The sequence below is a fragment of the Macaca nemestrina genome, chromosome 19 (genome assembly GCF_043159975.1).
Source record: "Macaca nemestrina isolate mMacNem1 chromosome 19, mMacNem.hap1, whole genome shotgun sequence".
NCBI classification, from domain to species: domain Eukaryota; kingdom Metazoa; phylum Chordata; class Mammalia; order Primates; family Cercopithecidae; genus Macaca; species Macaca nemestrina.
This window is the reverse complement of record NC_092143.1, coordinates 56011724-56031617: the sequence shown is the minus strand read 5'-3', so window position 1 is coordinate 56031617 and position 19894 is coordinate 56011724. Positions and strand designations below refer to the sequence as shown.

The 19894-nt window shown below is 37.3% G+C and overlaps 1 protein-coding gene across 2 annotated transcripts in view; it reads right to left on the bottom strand.

The window, feature by feature from the left end:
* Window positions 1-7044: 7044 nt before the first annotated feature.
* LOC105498896 (regulation of nuclear pre-mRNA domain containing 1A) overlaps window positions 7045-19894 on the bottom strand; it is a 73940-nt gene continuing 61090 nt past the window's right edge. Inside the window, exons 7-8 of one of the 2 annotated variants that reach the window (XM_011771291.2) lie at window positions 10324-10522; window positions 7045-7814 (exon numbers count right to left, since the gene is read on the bottom strand). In XM_011771291.2, the coding sequence (XP_011769593.1) occupies window positions 10373-10522 (150 nt within the window). In that variant the 3' untranslated portion in view covers window positions 7045-7814; window positions 10324-10372. Of the gene's footprint in view, window positions 10523-19894 lie in introns of both variants that reach the window. The other variant, XM_011771282.2, reaches the window with a different exon arrangement.

Sequence of the window (19894 nt, the reverse complement as noted above, 5' to 3'; positions counted from 1 at the left end):
CTTATCGTGATAGTCTTGACACCTATAGCAATAGTCCCGAATAGAATTTTCCCTACCGTTGTAAAGTGTAATTTTTTCTTTAACAATATGAACACTTTTCTAATACATCTTTAGTTGTTTATGTTCATTTGAAGGCAGCTTAGTCAGTCTAAGACAGACTTACTTTGATAGCTGCTTTCACTTATGATCCTTTCTTGAAGTGGCATGTAGGTACTAGAGTTAAAGAAGCCCTGATCTGTGAATTCACTTCATGAAATGTAGAAAACACAAATGACCCGATCTCCAGAATTACATACAAGAGGTCCTTTCAGCCTCAGTTGGGTCTTCCTGTAATGACTTAATGCATAGTTGTAAGTACAAGATGTATATAAATCATTTTCGGCCAGGCATGGTGGCTCACGCCTGTAATCCCAGCACTTTGGGAGGCTGAGGTGGGCAGATCACCTGAGGTCAGGAGTTTGAGACCAGCCTGGCCAACATGGTGAAACCCCATCTCTACTAAAATTACAAAAATTAGTTGGACATGGTGGTGCGCGCCTATAATCCCAGCTACTCTGAAGGCTGAGGCATAAGAATTGGTTGAACCCAGGAGGCAGAGGTTGCAGTGAGCCGAGACTGGGCCACTGCACTTCAGCCTGGGCAACAGAGTGAGACTCTGTCTCAGGAAAAATCAATCAATCAATCAATCAATCAATCATTTTCTCTGAAATAATTCCAAATCTTTTATTTTTCTCAAGGATGGAAATCACAGCAAAACTTTTAGAACTGACATATTCTTTTATAAATTGGGCATCCCAAAATGATGGTTTACAAACCTTGGGTATAGTCCTCAGTTGTCAATATTAACAGACAAAAGAAAATGCAATAGTATAGGGGTTTAAAGTACACAGTTTTCAATATATTCAGTTCAACTTTAAGCCCTTTTTAGCCCGGTCTTAATATGAAAGCTTTTAAATTTATCTATTCAGAGCTATCAGCTTTTTAGAGAATATTTTCTTACCAACTTTAATATGAAATCACATACCCCAGTATACCAAATTATGTTTAAATTTACAATATTTAAAGCATGTTTTAAAATCCTTAACTTTTAAAGATATAATAAAATCTCTAACATATCAATAGTCATATGTATTTCAAATTAGTTATTGCATTATTTCATTCTGGACTTAGGAAAAGATCACACAAAGGTTATGGGACAATTGGGTAGTGGTATTAAGTATCCATGTTTTGGATTTTTGTTTCGATATCCTGGAATTACATTTATAGCATATAGATCTCAATAATTCTCCCTGTCAGTCTTAGTGTATCATAGTACTAGCTACTGTTCTTCATATACCCTCAGGGAAACACCAGGGGATGATACTTGATACTTGGTATTGGAATAGAATCGTATGTGATTCGTATGAAAAGACTAGCCTAGGTGCACTCCAGCCTAGGTGACAGAGCAAGACCTTGTCTCAAAAAAAAAAAAAAAAAAAATTTTTTTTTTTTGCTCTCTAAAGCCTCGCCCTTTCCAACAGACCTACCCTAAGCTTAACCATGTAAACTTAACCTGCATTCAGATTCATTTGATGCTTTCAGATTTACACTGGGCAAAGACCATTAACAGCACGAACCTTTTTTTTTTTTTTTGAGGTGGAGTCTCACTCTATCATCGAGGCTGGTGTGCAGTGGCGCGATCTCGGCTCACTGTACCCTCTGCCTCCCAGGTTCAAGCAATTCTCCTGCCTCAGCCTCCCGAGTAGCTGGGACTACAGGCATGTGCCACCAGGCCTGGCTATTTTTTTTTTCTTTTGGTATGGGGTTTCACCATGTTAGCCAAGATAGTCTTGATCTCCTGGCCTTGTGATCCACCTGCCTCAGCCTCCCAAAGTGCTGGGATTACTGGCATGAGCCACCGCACCTGGCCACAGCACTAACTTTTGGTAGTGCTTTATAGTTTACAAAAAGTATGTTTATATATACTGTCTCATCCTGTTTAATTTTCATTTAATTCATCAGTATGTTGAGACAGGTTTTCAAAAAAGAACTTTTAAAAGTCTTTTTCATTGTTTATTTGACCCATGGTCAGTTGATCAACCATCAGAAATGAGTACACATGTCATTCCTAGAGCTATAAAGCACTATCCATCTATTTCCCACAGATATCAACCATCCTTTCCTCAGTGTTGTGTAACTTTTTCACACCACTTGTGTAGAACTTATGACATTATTTAAGCATCTGTCTCCTACATTAAATTCTGAGTTCTATGAGGGCAAGCTGTATCTCACTCATCTTTAAATCCTTTCTTATGCTTCTATAATGTCTGCCACATAGTAAAGGCTCAACATATCCATTCAACAACCTTGGAAACTATGCTTGCTATACTGAATGGATAAGAGGTGTTTATTTAGATACTCTGACTTATTAACTGGTCTTCTGACAACTTAGGTCCATAAAATGCAGAAAAGCTGAGAAGAATTTTTCAATGGGTACCCTTAGGAAACCACAAAAGCCGAGACCATGTTCCTCTTACTGTTCACTATAGTTCAGTTGGCACCACTTTTGAAGCTGAAAGCAACCCATCAAACTTTTCACCTAGATAGATAGCAAAGAAATGTATTTTAACTCCTGTTCCAACTCCAGTCAACTTGGTAATGGCCACCTGGAGTGCTGATTGTATTCAGGCTTCATAGAATTAGTGATGTAGGCCATAAGCAAGAGACAGAGGAATGTAAGATGAGAAGGGCATATATGGCATACACCTGTCACCCTTCTCTGAAGGGATGATGGCATGGGTTCAGACACAATGCAAATCTGTAGAGTTCTTTGATACACTATTGTCCAAAGTAAAGAGAACTGAAGATGCTACAATTTTGAGTTTATAACTAAATTTTGTTGACTTTTATTGATACGTTCAGATGGTATGTATGTCTAAAGACTAAGATTATTTTTTAAATCAGAACACATCTGCAAACAATTATTGAGGTCATGTTTCAATTTTATCCTTCAGAAAACAAAAGTGCACTGTGTGGAGGATTTTTAGAAGATACAAAATACTATTTTAATTTCCTTAAGTAGCATATAAAGAAGTCTGTGCCTCTTTAACATATTTAAAAAACAAATGAGATTTCTAGTACAGAATGAAGGAATTCTAAAGGGCTTAGAGAAGCTATCTAAATCCACGCAATGTACTAAGTAACTTAGGTCCATAAAATGCTGCAAAGGTGAGGAAGAATTCTGCAATGGGTATTCTTAGGAAACTACAAACTCAAAGAGCACGATCCTCTTACTATTCACTATGAATGTTCTAAGTAATATATATTATAACAAAGATGGAAGCCAAATCAGAGTCCAAAACAAAATGAAACTGAAGAATATTTTAACCAAATGATGTATAATGATGGCAATAACTTTCTGTAATAAAAGTATTTAGAATTTGTAAAATGATAGATAACAAACACTTGATAAATATGTTCATTGTATCTAACCTCATTATAGTATTCAAAGGTTATTAACTGCCAAAAATATATGTAATGAATATTTTATTTCATATATGACTACAAGTAAGGTAACAGCTGAAAATAAAATTGCTTAACTATTCCCCTGGGTTATCTAAAAAAGCAATTGTTTCACTTTATAAATACTATAAGAATTTATAAACTAATTTAAATATTAAAAATATACAGCTTTAAAAAAATTCATATTCTGAAAACACTTTCCTTATATTTAAAAAAACTAAGCTTTCTGTTTCTAAGTGGTATTCTTCAAAAGAGATGACCTTAAAAAAAAAAAAAAAGATTTTTCTAACCCAAAGCTTTATGCCATACTGCAAAAACTGGTTAAAATTATATTTTAACCAATCAATAAGTTCGTCACTAGCAGTTAGCTTCCTATTGGTTCCTGGAGGGAAAATTATGCTCAAGTGGAAAAAGATGGTGCTTTATGCTACCGGTATAAAATTTTACCAGAACTATAACTGTTCTGTTCCATCAATGGATATAAAAGCAAGAAAGCAAAGAGACAGAAACTAGAAAGAAGTTGCAATCTTTCTTCATCATGCTAGCCAACACATAAAGATACTAGAAACTCAAACAGGGAGAATGCTAAGCACCGATGACATCTGCCTGTACTTGGGCATCCACAGCTATTAGCTATACAGGGATCCAAGGAATTGGACATGAAGCTCACCAGAGGTCCTGCAGCACTCAAACACCAGCTCGGAACGCAGAATGCAAACAGACTTTAACCTACCGCAGTTTACCACATTCCTGCTGCAGCCTAGCAACTCAAATCACAAAACCACAACCCAGGCACCACTTCCCACCTTATGGCAGTATAATGAAATTACACAAAAGTACCTCTAAAAGAATCAAATAGCATTGTGAGCACTCTGCTAATCTTGTACTTTTTCTATAAAAATACAAGATTTCATAACTTAAATATCAAGAGCTAGAAAAGACAATAAATACTAACACAGTATTTTGAAAAAGCCATGTTTTAATGTATGATTTAAACTTCTTAAAATTTCTCACTTATCTTGTTTTTCCATTAAGTAACATGAAATTTCCTTCACTGAACAAAGAAATATGACTTTAAAAAGATTGTAAAACTGGCTTGGTGTGGTGTCTCACACCTATAATCCTAGCACTTTGGGTGGCCAAGGCAGGAGGATCACTTGAGGCCAGAGTTCGGGACCAGCCTGGTCAAAATAGGAAGACCCCAACTCTATTTAAAAAAAAAAAAAAAAAAAAAAAAGATGATAAAACTAACGACACAATACCTGTACAACTGAATTTTTAAAGACATATCTGAATAAACTTAATGGCTCTGGACCACAATATCATTTACATTAATTCAAAATTTCAGTTTTATATTTTTTCCATGAAGCACAGAACTCAGATATATCTATGTATAATTCTATGGTTCACTGCAAATTCTACTTTAGTCCATGATCCATTTATCGAAAAGACATTAAAATACAGTTTCCATTTTTTTATGTCATCCAAAAAACCTGTGGTGGTATAATCATACCAAGGGCTACTAAGTCTTTTATGGTAAGGCAGATGATGGTCAGACCCCAAAATGCATTTCTGTTTCTCTTTCACTCTCCCATCCTCAGAAGAATCATAAGAACTGTGCTAGACAGAGAAATGAAATAAGAAAATATAGAGGAATTTGCCCAGGTGGACAACGGGGTTCTTAAGTTTAAAATAAGGAAGATGAGGAGGAAGAGCATCAGGAAGAATAGCTAATACATGCGGGGTGACGGGTTGATAGGTGCACCAAACCACCATGGCACATGTTTACCCACGTAACAATAACAAACTTGCACATCCCGCACATGTAAACTTAAAAATAAGGCAGATGAAAAGCATTTTTTTGGCTTGTCAGGAAGGCCTGCTATTACAATTGCTTTTGTTGGAACAAAAAGTCCTTTTAAAACCTCTAAAGGTTTGCCATATGTGAGAAGAAGTCTATTTGAGGTAACATGTTGGATGCCTAGAACAGTAGTTCCCAAAACAGACCTGGAACTCAACAGTGCGTTTAGCTGACATCTTGCTTTTTAGTTTGAATACCTGGATAACATTAATTTCACTATCACATGAAATGTTATGCAAAATATAGACTTGGTGATAGTGGAACTGCAAAACAACACATCAGTGTAAGAGGCAGCATCACGTAGTGGTTAAGGAGCACCAGCTTGGAGTCAAACTTGGAGCCAGGTTTGAATCTCATCTTCACCATCTACTCGTGCAGAGTCACACAGAACTTAAATTATTTTCGTTGCCCAGATATAAAAGTGGAATTAATCAGAGTATTTACCACAAAGGATAAGTGAGGTGCTTAGAACAGTTCCTGGTGCACAGTAAGTACCATATATGTGAGCTACCATTATTATCTGTTAGAAACCATACATTGCTTTGTAGGGCATGTTTCTCAAAGTGCAGTCTATGAATTACCTGCATTAGAATCATCTGGGTAGCTTGTTTAAAATGCAGATTTCTGCATCTATCCCAAATCTTCTGAAACAGAATCTATGGGTATGGGTTCCACTGTATAAAACCTACTACTGCAGAGGCAAAAAAGTGGATGGGAATGGGAAGTATCTGAATTCAGATAAAGTGACCAGATGCCACCCAGGAATAGAGAACCAGGGGTACCGGCCAGAGGACTGCATCTCCCCAACTTTTTAGATGGTAAGAATCACAGAAAATTTTCTCACTAGGTATGTATCCTTTTTGTAAATGCTCCAACTGAGTTTATCAAAAATTATGGCAAACACTGCCCTGGAGATTCTCACAGATTTCTAGTATTTTCAATTTTGCTTTAAATTCAAGGAGTGGTGAAAGGGCATAGGCTCCAGGAGGTTGAAAGTACCAGTTGAATCTGTTCACTCAAAAGCACTTAATAAAGCACTACTAAGCAGTGGACCAGAAAAGAATATGTGGTCTTGTTCTTTTCCCATAAGGAACTTGCTATATAATGAATTGTAAAAACCATACTTTATTATCTTGTTACCTGGAATTTGTTTAGAGCAGTGGTTGTCAGAATGTGGTCCGTAACCCCAGTGGCATCAGCATCAAGTTGTTTGAACTGTAAACCATCAGGCCTTACCCCAGACCTACTGAATCAGAAGCTCTGGGAGTGGGGCCCAACTCTCTGTAGTTTATAAATCCTCTAGGTCAGGGCTGTCCAATCTTTTGACTTCCCTGGGCCACACTGTAAGAAGAATTGTCTTGGGCCGCACATTAAATACACTAATGATAGCTAAATGAGCTTTAAAAAAAAAATCTCTTTATGTTTTAGTTTACAAATTTGTGTTGCACCACACTCAAAGATGTCCTGGGTCACGTGCAGCCCACAGGTTGGACAAACTGGCTCTAGGTAATTCTGATGCTCGCTCAAATTTGGGAACTACTAGCCACGTAATCTCCTCCTTCAGCAGTCTCTCTACTATAACATCAGAATTACTTCCAGTACTTTGCTTCCCTCCCAGTCCATTAATCTTTCCCCTTCCCACTCCACATCCAATGAATCAGATTCACAAAACAACCTACACATTTCAAAAAGAACATAAAACTTTATTAAGAACATCTTATACTGTCATCAGATACAGCCAAAGAAAAACAGGTAAACAAACAGGGAAAGTTCATCTTCCCATGTGCTATTGCCACCTCAAAACAGACTCCTGTGTGGATGGCTGGAACAACAGTTGGCAACAAATGCTCTGTATAAATAATTCATTAAGTAACACAATGTTTCCTTTCTATACAGAGAAGAATTGGGCTTACATTTTAAGCTTTGATATAGTGCAACAACTATGAAACAAGACTACATCTTTAGGAGCTATTTCTTAATAGAATACAAAGCAGTTTAGTAGCTTTATGTTACTTCAGATAATGTAATTTTTTTTAATGAAAAGTTCAGAAAGGACATTCTAACTTTCCCAATTAGTTATATTTGTACTGTTGAGTTTTTTCTCTCTAAAGATTTCTCAGAATCAGTTCAGTAACTATACTTTAAAAAGATGAGCTGCTCATCTATAGTGATAATTGACAACTTAGTTTTGTGATTTTGCAAATCAAGATGTCTGGGTCATCCCCACTTTTGCTGATTCTGAAAGATTTCTTATAGAAAAACCCTGATTCAGAGTGCATGTGAGAGGAGGTACCAAAATAGCTGCATCTGGACAGGGAGGTTGGCTATTGAGCACAGCTGATTCTCTGATTCCTGGTTCCCCTCTATGGTCCTTTTACTTACTGTAGTGATGGAAGGAGAGAAGGAGCACCCGGGAATCTGTTCAGATTGCCACTCCAGACAGCTCTCTGCACTGTATGTGGAGAAAAGAGTGATGGTATCCATTCAAACCATAGTAGCCCTACGGCACCATGCTTTTCTCTTGAGGGGCCAGACCAAACTGCACTCAAAGATGCATGATTTGCCTCAGGTACACAGTGGAGAAAATGCTCATGATTTACAATTTGGTATTATAATACCCCCAACTAATCCCATTTCTTGAGAAAATGAAGTCTTCCTTTTAGGAAGAACGTTTGCTGCTAAGGCTTACCATGTTAATTATCACACGGCTGAAAAGATGACTTCTAAATCAGACTGTATTGTCTGTGTTCAGTTAATAAGTTAACCAACAACTGAAGTTTGTGGAGGATTGGTCGAGGGGTGGGATTCAGGTTTTTGAGTACTATCACTTATCACAAATCTCATCAAGCTTTTTAAAAAAATAATGCATTTTTATCATAAATATTTAGAGCAGATACTGGCATTAAAATCAGTATCTAAGTCAGAAGTCTGTCTGAAATGGTGAAAATATTTCAACAAACTTCTAAAAGATTTCAAATCTTCCCAGGAGTACATAGTTTATAAATTAGTTTTAAATGGAAAAAAATATATATTTTGAATGGATAAATCACCACATTAGCAGATCATAAATAAGGTCAAGAGATTGAAAATAAGTTAACATACAAGTTTTTGCTTTCACATTAATAAAAACTTAGTATACTTTCATAACATGTACAACCAGGTTTCATAATTGTGCAATTGTCACCTCCCCACTCGGCTGAATCTTTTTCTTCAATTTCCTACACCTAGGGACAGAGGTACACAGCACAGGCAGACATCCCAGGGTGTGAGTGTGGCTGCTGCATGCTGTGTTCTACTTAGAGCGGTGTTACAAATGTTGGTCAAGATCTATGATTAGTAACCTGTGAACCACGTTACAAGTAAAGGACATTCATGGTTAAGTGGATTCAGTTCCCAGGTGAGCTATCAGCGGTAGTGTTAGGGAATCTACTATTCTTTCTGTGAGAAAATGCACCCCAAGTCCCAAAAGTTGACTAAAAAACTTTGGAATAAGCCATGATATTATTAGTAGTGCATGGAGGGGCACTACTTATATGTGTCTCTGTTTTGGAGAGAGGTCAAATTGTTAAAAGAACTATTTGCAGAACTACTTGGCTATTAAAAACAAATGTCTGCCTTCTTCATATGTAATTCATTTTAACTACAATTTCTAATACTGAGAAAGAAACAATGAAGCCATTCAGACTAGAGAGACATAACTGGCTTGTGGGATTTTCAAGATGTTTTATTGACTACCTAATTTGAATCTACTTACAAGGAGAAGAAAAATGTCTACTATGTAAAGCAATGAATGAAAATAAACGTTTATCCTAAGTCATTATTAAGTACAAATCCACAGCTTAACAACGTGTTTTTAAAAGCAGGAGAGCATGCAACTGCTCTAACACACAGGGTTAGAAATAAAAGGTAAAAGTACATTTGTTTTGGTAACTGTAAATATACAAATATAAAATTTACCATATCTACCCTGTAGTGTGGCACTGCTTAACTGCCAAATACACAGTCATTCAAAAACCTTAAGGAAACATTTAAAATGTCTCAGGCTACTTTACTGAACATTAACGAATATTGTGTTCTTGAGCTATTAGAGCTAAAAATACTATTTTTTAAAGTTATATGAGTAAGGGAATAATAAAAGTATCATTATTTCATGTGTCTTTTAATCCCATAGATGGCTTTTTGTTAAAGGGATCAATTATGTTAAAAGGAACTGATTTGACAAACTGAAACCAGTTCCAGAACCAAAGTTGTCCTCTTGGTAGAATGTCAAAATTTATATTATTTCCAAAGTATTTTCATTATTAATCTACTCAAATAATTACAAACAGTTTAATCAAGGGAGTCACTATTTAACATTTTTAAAATCTACACCGGCAGTTGGAATGGAACTTTTACAATGCTATTAAGGAACAGTTTTCTAGACTTTCATCTGCCCCTCAAAGTGACTTCTATGTTGAATGTTAAATTACCGACCTCTAAGGAATCAAAGGCATGTAGAGACACAGAATAGATATTTTGTTTGGGGAGAAGGGTAAAGATTATGTTGGAACATTTAGTCCCTTCTACAGTCAAGTCCTAACTATACCACAATAAAGTCTCAATCAACTCCTAATTAGTTCTTCCCCTTTAGGAATTACATAGTATACAGTGATTAGATGCTGAAGAAAATAAAGAAAAACAATGGAAAATACCTGAAGAAATAGAAACAAGGGATTTCTCACAAGGCCCCAGATCAAAAAAAAAAAAATTTACAAAAAGATCTTTTGAAAATAATCACTATTTGTGAGCTTATTAATACACACAAATCATCACTTTGTTCAAATCAAGTCATGTTAATTTACCAATAAAATAGTAAACAAACCAACATTTTAAACAATTTTATAAATTACTCGTTGTTCCTTTTGTTAGTGTTTCTTTCTCAACAATATACAAAAATAACACTACAGGACTATCCACCTAACCTGTCTCCATCTCTTGCAAAGTCCTGGGACCTGGGAAGAGGCTGGTCCATCAATCTTCACTGTAGATGTCTCCCGCAAAGGGCAGGTGCATGTGGCTGCCAGTGACGTTGGGCAATCGAGATAAGTCTGGCAGGTTCTGGATCCGGGACCTGAGTTCTTTGCGCACCAGGGAAACTCTGGCTAGCTTGCGCTTGTACTCCTGTAACATCAAACCACTTTCATTAGCATTCAGGGATTGAAAGAACTTCCCAGCTAATAATGACCTACATCAAGTTAATGCCATATTTAAAAAGGTTATTCCAGTGTGAGTTTTCGCATCAAAAGATGAGCTTTGGAAATACATAACTAGTAAACTATTATTATTAAGAAAAACCACAATCTTTAGCTGTTGCCTCACACCAGTAGAAAGAAGACTAACATTAATATGCTTAACCTCGACATATAAGATGTTCATTTATTCTTGAGTTTGGGCAAGAAAAAGTACATATTTATTTTCACAAACCTTAACTAAAATTTGGTAAGAACATCTATGAAAACTCAGTAAGAATGGCAAGAGTCTGTGGTGTCTGAAGCAGGACTGCTCCCTTCCTGTGCCCTCCCATCTAAGCAAGGAGGGTCCACTCCAGACTGCTGCAGCCAAGAATACAGGATCACTCTCCCTACAACTCCCAGCAGGAGGGCTTTATTCCCAGAAAGAGTGCCTCTCATCCTACCCCAGCTACCTGGTGCTGAAACTAAGTCCTGAGATACAGTAGGCAAGAGCCTGGGGAATCCCTCCTGCCCAGCCCCTACTCTTGGAAAAGAAGTTCTTTCTTATGCATGGAGGACTGAGAATACTTGGGCCCTGATAAGCCTCACCCCCAACTCATGAGGAGGTGGCTCCACAGAAGAGGAGGCAAGCCAAGACAGCCTCAGGCTGCTGCACCCCTCCCCTTCTCCAAAAGCTCAGCACCCACAGCAGGGTATCACTCAGAGAAAAGCTTCCCACTATACCCATCTCAGTTCCACGGTCCTGACTCAGAGATTTGGTCTGAAGGAAGTAGCAGGCAGTAAAATAGATATGTCCATGGCAATTCACTACTACCACAGTGCATGGCACAAAGCAGGGAGATTCAGGCTCTTTCCAAATGTCACAGGTAAGTCCTGAGAGGACCATCCTAGCGAGTGCATAGATGAGGAAACACCTAAGGAAGAAACCCAGCTAGGAGTTTACTGCTACTCTTCAGGAAAGAAAGGACTAGGGCCTGAACCAAACCAACAGTAGTAAGGATAGAGCAATGTCCTTTATAAACTACATTATATGTACATAATACCTTAATTTCAAAGACTAAAACAATGTTTAGAAAGAAAAATCAGCAGGAATTGGCTGTGGTTCTGCTGTGAGGAATAATGAGGGTTCAGGCTTCAAAAGCAGGTGGATATCGGGGCCATCATCTGAGATAGCAAAGACAGGGGCACAAACTCCTTTGGAGAAGGATACAGAGTTCATTTTTAAGCATGTTAAGTGTGAGTTATCCATGGGATTTCTAGTAGGCACTTGGAAATGTGATTACAGTATTCTCAGCTACAAATAAAAATTTAGGCTTTATAACTGACAAATTCTAGCTAAAACCAAGAGAAAAGTATGAGCCACTTAGGTTTATATAAATAATCTACATTTCTCAATCATTTTGCCCCTCCCTTCTCTACTCTTCTACACATCTACCATGAGCCAAGATTTTGTCACTTTATTTTTTGTGGTTTTAGTAAAAACATACATATAATGAATCTATCTGATTTTCTATCTTTTCCATCATACCACACTACCTCCCATGATTCTAATGTATCCACCCAAAAGATGGCATGACCCCCCTCCCTCTCCTGGTTAAGAATCACAGTACACACAGGAAGGAAGAGAAGTGAGCTAATAGCAAAATGCAGAAATGTCACCAATGTTGAAAAGGATCATGAAAAGAGCAGTAAAAGTGTAGCAGATACCAGGATAGAGAAGTGAGCATGTATCTGGAAAGTTTCCAACTTTTTTCTTATGAAAATACTGGCTTGCTGAACAGATGCTTTGGATATGGTAACTATAATCCAACCCCTTCAAGAACAATACCACTCACATCCATTATCTGAATAACTCAGTAATTATCCTTTACTAAGAATATCTGCTTTTTTTTTTTTTTTGAGACGGAGTTTCGCTTTTGTTGCCCAGGTTGGAGTGCAATGGTGCCATCTCAGCTCACCACAACCTTCACCTCCTGGGTTCAAGTGATTCTCCTGCTTCGGCCTCCTGAGTAGCTGGGATTACAGGCATGTGTCACCACACCCAGCTAAGTTTTTTGTATTTTTAGTAGAGACGGGGTTTCTCCATATTGGTCAGGCTGGTCTCGAATTCCTGACCTCAGGAGATCCACCTGCCTCGGTCTCCCAAAGTGCTGGGATTACAGGTGTGAGCCACTGCGCCCGGCCTGCTCTCCAAGATCTTATAAAAGAATACAATAACAAATTCATTGTAATTTGATATTTGAAAAAGGTTCACCTACAGCATTTCATATCTGAAGTTTCCCACTTCTTAAGTGTGGGCTGTGCGTGATGACTGACTTCCGAAGAGTACAAAATAAAAAGGAGGGAAAAAAGATCAACTTTACAGAGGAGAAAAATGACAATACCTAAGCCATGTGATAAAGGCCCTATCAACACTATCACTCAGGTTGACAGTATTTCCTTTGACATGAGACGAAAATGGCATTCTCCTTCTACGGTCTTCCTCCCTGAAACATATGACTCCACTTTAGCTGTGAGAAAAACATCAGAAAATCCCAACTGAGGGACATGACCAGTAGCGCTGAAAACTATCAAGGTGATCAAAGACAAGGAAAGCCAGAGCAACTGTCACACCCAAGAGAAGCAGAACAACCAAATCTAATGTGATATTCTGGATGGGATCCTGGAACAGAAAAAAGGACATTAGGTAAAAATTAAGAAAATCTGAATAAAGTATGGCCTTTAGTCAATAATGTATCAATATTGGTTCACTACTTATGACAAATGTATCATACTAATGCAAGATGTTACAATAGGGGAAACTGGATGTGAAGTGTATGAGAATTTTCTATACTCTCTTCATAGTTTTTTAGTAAACCTAAAATTATTCTAAAATTAAAACTTAAAAAAAAAAAGTCTGATGGACAAATTTAACATTTTCCCAGATTATCAAAGCTGTTTTGCATAATTCTTAATCTTCACGAAAATGTTAAAACACAGGCATCATTATTTCTGTTCCATAGATAAGAAAACTGAGGCTTTGAAAACTGAAGATAACACGCTGGTTTCCCTTCAGGTAATACAAATCTTCCAACTTTTACTAAAAACTGAACATAAACTGCTCAAGGTTCATTAACAACAGGCACCATGTAACATAATTGATTTTGATACATCAAAATTGATGAATAAATTAATAGATCTTAGTTATTTCTGGTCAAATGATACAACATTTGCTATTCAAAAAGATACAACCAAAAACATTTTGAGATGTTTTGCAGAGTAGCAGTTGTATTATCCACTGTGATGCAAGTTGGTTAAAAATACTGGCCAGGCACAGTGGATCACACCTGTAATCCCAGCATTTTGGGAGGTCGAGGTGGGTGGAATGCTTGAGCTCACGAGTTTGAGACCAGCCTGGGCAATACAGTGAAACTTCTTGTCTCTACAAAAAGTACAAAACTTATCCAGACATGGGTGACATGCGCCTGTAGTCCCAGCTACACAGGAGGCTAAAGTGGGAGTCACCTGAGCCCAGGAGGTCGAGGCTGCAATAAGCCATGATTGTGCCACTGCACTCCAGCCTAGGCAATACAGTGAGACCCTGTCTCAAAAAATAAAATAAAATAAAAAATAAAATAAAATAGAAAGAAATATCTGTATTTAAGATTACAAATAATGTATGGCCACTACAGCAAATATATTAGTTATTTTAAACTATATAGAATTTTTATGATATTAAGCCCAATATGAACAAAATTCCCTTAAAGTCAAATACAGTAAAAATTCCTATTTAGAATCTTTTGTTCAAGATTTTCCTCCTTTACCTGTCCAGGATTCCAATTTCTTTCCATATTTCCAAGTGCCAGCTGAAACTCTACATTGAACCTTCCCTAATGCCTTTTCTCATATCTAAACTTTCACTATTTTCTGACCATGTAACAATGTATTGCTTTAACATCCTATTGACTATTCACATATCACATATATAGAAAACACTTTTTAAAAAAAACTGATTAATGAAATGTCAAAAAAGAGGGAAAAAATTCTATCATTTGAATGGTTAAACCTCTTTCACACACGTGTATATACATATGTCTCTCTTAAGAAATGCAACACTCATAAGCAAAACATTCAATATCCAACATTCATAAGCAATTTATTTATATTGACTTAGCTACTTTAAAAATTATTTTTGGAAAGCAGAGAATGTAAATAAAAGGAATGTAACTGAGTATCTATTCTACTACAAATAAGATCAGCAAAGAAAACCAACTTTGCATGTTTTTCCTCTACTACAAATTTTGCTCTTCTTTCCATCTTACCCATCTTTAGTCAAAAGCTACTTGAAGTTTTTAAATTGGGGCACAACATAAAACTCGTTACTAAGAAGATACTTCAGTTAGTATATATGTGTATCCATCCGTGTAACCAACACCTAGATCAAGATACAGGCTTTTTCAGAACCCCAGAAATTTTCCTCATACCACCTCTCCCAACTTTTAATCACTATTTTCTAAACTTCAATTAGTTAACTACCATCCTTCATAATGTTCTTTACCACGACTCACTTACACTATTTACATAATATTTAAATCAACTCATTTTTTAACATCTTCATTCTAAGAAATAATATCCATGCAATCACAGGTTTGTTGTGCTCATTTTGGTTTTGACTCACACATCAAAATAAATGTAACTAGGGCCAGGTGCGGTGGCTCACGCCACCCTAGCACTTTGGGAGGCCGAGGCAGGCGGATCACCTGAAGTCACGAGTTCAAGATCAGCCTGGCCAACATGGTGAAACCCCGTCTCTACTAAAAATACAAAAATTAGCTGGGTGTGGTGGTGGGCACCTGTAATCCCAGCTACTTGGGAGGCTGAGGCAGAAGAATCACTTGAACCTGGGAGATGGAGGTTGCAGTGAGCCGAGATTATACCGTTGCACTTAAGCATGGGCGACAAGGGCAAAACTGTTTCAAAAAATAAAAAAAAAGTTAACTATTAAAATAAATGTTATCAGGTGGCACCATGGCATGGGTGCATTTGGGAACCAATGCTTTACCTCATTCTTTTTACTCTGTTGACCTAAGCCACTTTACTTCCCCTGTTTTCCTCATTCAACAAGGCCCACCTTTCTGTCCTTAATTTACCCTTTACTTGCCACCAGTGTCATCACTACCACCCTAAAGTTTGTTATCACCTCAGTCATGAGCAACCCTCATGTCAGTTTCTGCAGTTCCAGCTTCATACCAAGGCTCAATTCCACTGATCATATCCAAGCCCCTCCACTCTTCAAAATTTTGCCCACCGGTCATAAGCCAGGCAAATTTTCACTTTGCCTAAAACTTTTCCACTTTTCTTACCATCCTTACTCTAGGCTCCTAGCTGAAACTATGTCTGCACTGTTTAGTTGTTAATACGTGTAAGCCTCTGTCTTGTCTTTCCAAGGGCAGAAGCCTTCTTTACACTGCTATACTTCAACACTAGTGAACTAGGAGGTGTGATTTGCCTTGTGTGCACTGCAAGTGGGCTACAGCTTCTTGAAATCTGAACCACCATTACAGATTTCTTTACAGTTAGGATCCAAATTTTATATATTGTTCAAGACCTACATTAAGACTAAACACTGCCATAGAATCTTTTCTGACTCTGGCCTCAAGCTAACTTCCTAAGATATGCTACTACATGAGTTATTTCTGAATTACTCCTGGATTGTTTTCTAATTTCATACCCATAATTAGGAGAAAACACACTTTCTATGTATCGACATTACTTGCAGTGTCCAGCAGGGGACTGAGTATTAACCAGTACGCCCCAGTCAACACTCCATGAAGTCAGAAGATCTGGATGGAGTACTGTTTCCTCAATCTACTATCTATGTAACCCTGGGCAAGGACTCCCAAAGATTATCTAAGTAAGTATCAGATGTCTCCTTCATAAAATAAGGGTACTATTTTACAGTGCTGTGTGGCCAAACTGATGTGGAAATTATCATATTAGGAAATGCTATATAATTGTAGTTATCATTCTGAGATGATATCAGAATCACCTTGCAGTTAAGAACATCTAAGCGAATAAATTTCCTGAAATTTGTAATTCTTGTTCATTTTAGGACTGACCCAGATAGCTGTTCTAAACTTCTAGTTGCTTTAAATATATATTATTTCTGAAATTAAAATATTTACATTGCTACCTTTTTCTTGCAGATGCTGCTAATAATTCTGCTTTTATCTTTCCTACATAAATTAACAAAAAAAAAGAGAGAGAGAGAATTTCAACTACATCCATACGGGTATTTTTAGTGGTCAATTAAAGGCTTTGGTCAATTCTAAGCATCATACTTACTGTATTGCAGACCTATGGCTTCCTACCCATTTCTTGATAAAAACAGAATTTGTAGAGAAAACAGGTACAAAGTTTGTTTTCTCTGGTGACCTCATTTATCTTTAGTATAATGTCCTTTGCCTCTTTTAAGAAGTTAACATACAAGTCTTTCTTAAGCCACTGCCTTCAATAGAACTATTAAGAAGCTTCAGTTCTCATTTTTAGGAGCCATCACCATTTACTTTTACTTCGTTTAGCATGTCCTGGAATTGGGCCTCTTTTCCAGATTAGAGGGAAAAACTAACTGAAGTATTAAACAAGATATAACACGCACACATCCATTTTCTTTTTTAATAAGGCCAAGAAATTCCATGACGCCAGGGAGTTTCTGAAACTGCAGACTAGTCAAGTCTGTTACCATCCCCGGGGACAGAGTGCAAAGGAGATAAAGATCTCAGTGGCTTGCCCTTACCTTCTGGGAAACAAATGCTCAAATTCAGCTTGGTCTCTAACCCTGGAATTGACAATTTTAAAAATATACCACTCCAATGTATCAAATCCTTTCTCATTTCTTTTTACAAGTTATCCTATACATCTCAGATGGAGCAGTCATTTTTTTCCCCTTGACTGCGGAAGTTTTACTTTAGTGTAAGTATCACCTAATGAACTGTCTCACTTCCTTTAGTTCATTTCATTCTCTTAAGAAATCTACCACTGCGAAGTTTCATTAATCTTCCAGATTGTTAACAAGCATGTGGAAAAAGATATTTATCAGGTTTTCAGCAAGGAATCCAATGCCTGTCAACTGGGTTTTGAAAAACCGGTAATGTTAAATTATTAGGGTAGATGTTACAAATAAACTTTATATATTCCAAGATTTCATATACCACACTGTGACCCTAACCAAATAGCTACTACACTTTTCATCTTACTACATGCCAAACATTGTTCAAAGTCCTCCATTTAACCTTCACAGATAGAGATTATTACTAACCATGTATTACAGATGATGAAACTAAATCACATTTAACCACTGATTAAGAAACTTCACCCAAAGTCAACAGACAGGGGCCAAAGGGGGCTCCAACTTTAGATAATCTGTCTTCAGAGTCCTCATGCTTAACCATTATGCTAACCTCTCTCTCGTACTCTGGAATTATTTTTGGGGGTGGGCATTCTGAAGATGTTATCCAAACGAAAGCTCAACTAAGGGATCAGCACAGTGACAGGAGAACTAGTTATGTTCCTAAAACTCAAAATCCAACAAGGAAACACTGTGACTTGTATCAGGTAGTCTACTTCTGTCCTTAAAACATCTCTGACATTCCAAGCAGTGAAGCAGAGTTGTCATTTTCCCATGAATAACAGCATATGGGCCCCACAATAAATTTTCTTAAACAAGAGTAATAGCAGCAACATAAAGACACTAAGGAAAAGGCAGCAAGGGGCTAGTTGAACCAGAAAAGGTGCCCAGTGTCAGGAAAGCTGAACCTCCTAATAATGTTTTGACCTTGAGGGTGGAAGGATGGAGCAGAGAGAGTAAGCCAGGAGCTGATAAGCAGCATTTAACTTTGGTTATTTCTGTTAAGAAATTTCAAATCAAGCAGAGAGAAAGAATTTAAAGAAATGACCCTCCATAATCAGTCTTTCTACATGTACTCATATTCAAATGAGGAAGTTAATACTGTTACCTTTGTTTTCTAAGTAACGTTTTAGCCTCACTCACTTAGTACATATATTAGTTAATAAAGAATCCCATTTCTCAGGGTCATAAATGTCATCTAATCTGGTGTTTCCCAAATTGGGTGTTCCATGAAACATCATTCCATAAGGTTTTAACAAGTAGGCCAAAAGTCAGAGATTCTGTGCTTATGTTTGTAAGCAAAACTAGGGTTCTTTGCTACAGGCCTGCTCTGATCCTCAGTATCTGAGCAGAGTGAAGTTCCAAGAGTACAATCCGGTTTGCAACATTCCTCAAAATCACTGAAATACATTTCTGCTGAACACTTACTACCATCTTACAGAGCTAACAGCTTATGTACCGAATACAGTTAGGCAAACATTGAACCCAGCATTTCTCGTCCTTGTTATTCAACCTCTTTTTGACCACCCCCAGCAGCAGCAAACTCACTAGTTTGTCTTTCACTTTTGAAGAATAATTTCATTGGGTATATAATTCTAAGTTGGTGAGTTTTTTCTTTCAACACTTATCATCTATCTTCTTGCTTGCATGGTTCTGCTGAGAAGGCCATAATTTATCTTTGTTACGCTACAGGTAAGGTAAGGTGATTCCTCCTCTGGCTTCTTTCAAGGTTTTACTTTGGTTTGCTGCACTATGAATATGGCATGCCTAAGTAGAGACTGTAGGCATTTTGGTATCCTGCTTGGTGTTAGAGCTCTGAGTTTCCTGGATCGGTGGTTGGGTGTCTGTCACTAATTTTTAAAATTCTTGGCTATTTTTACTTCAAATATTTATTCAGCTTCATTCTCCTGCTTTCTAGTATTCCAAGCCCATGTGCATTATACCATTCCAAATGGTTCCACAATTCTTGGCTGTTCTGTTTATTTGTGGGGACTTCTTTTCCATTCTGTTTTCACTTTGCATTTCAGTTTGAGAAGTTTCTATAGACCTAGTCTTCAAGTTCACCACTTCCTTCCTTGGCAGTGTCCAGTCTGCTGAACTGCCCATCAAAGACACTTTTTTTTTTTCCCCACAGTCTCACTCTGTCACCCAGGCTGGAGTGCAGAGGCACAATCACAGCACATTGCAGCCTTCACCTCTTGGGCTCAAGTGGTCCTCCCACCTAAGCTTCCCAAAGTGTTGGTTATTTTTTCCCCCTAGCATTTGCTTTGGATTTTTTCTGGGCATTTCCACCTCTGTACTTATATTACCCACCTGTTCTTGCATTGTATCTACTTTTTCTGTTACACCCCTTTACATTTCAATTATTTTAAATTGTTGGTCTGATCATTTCAAAATTTGTGCCATATGTAAGTC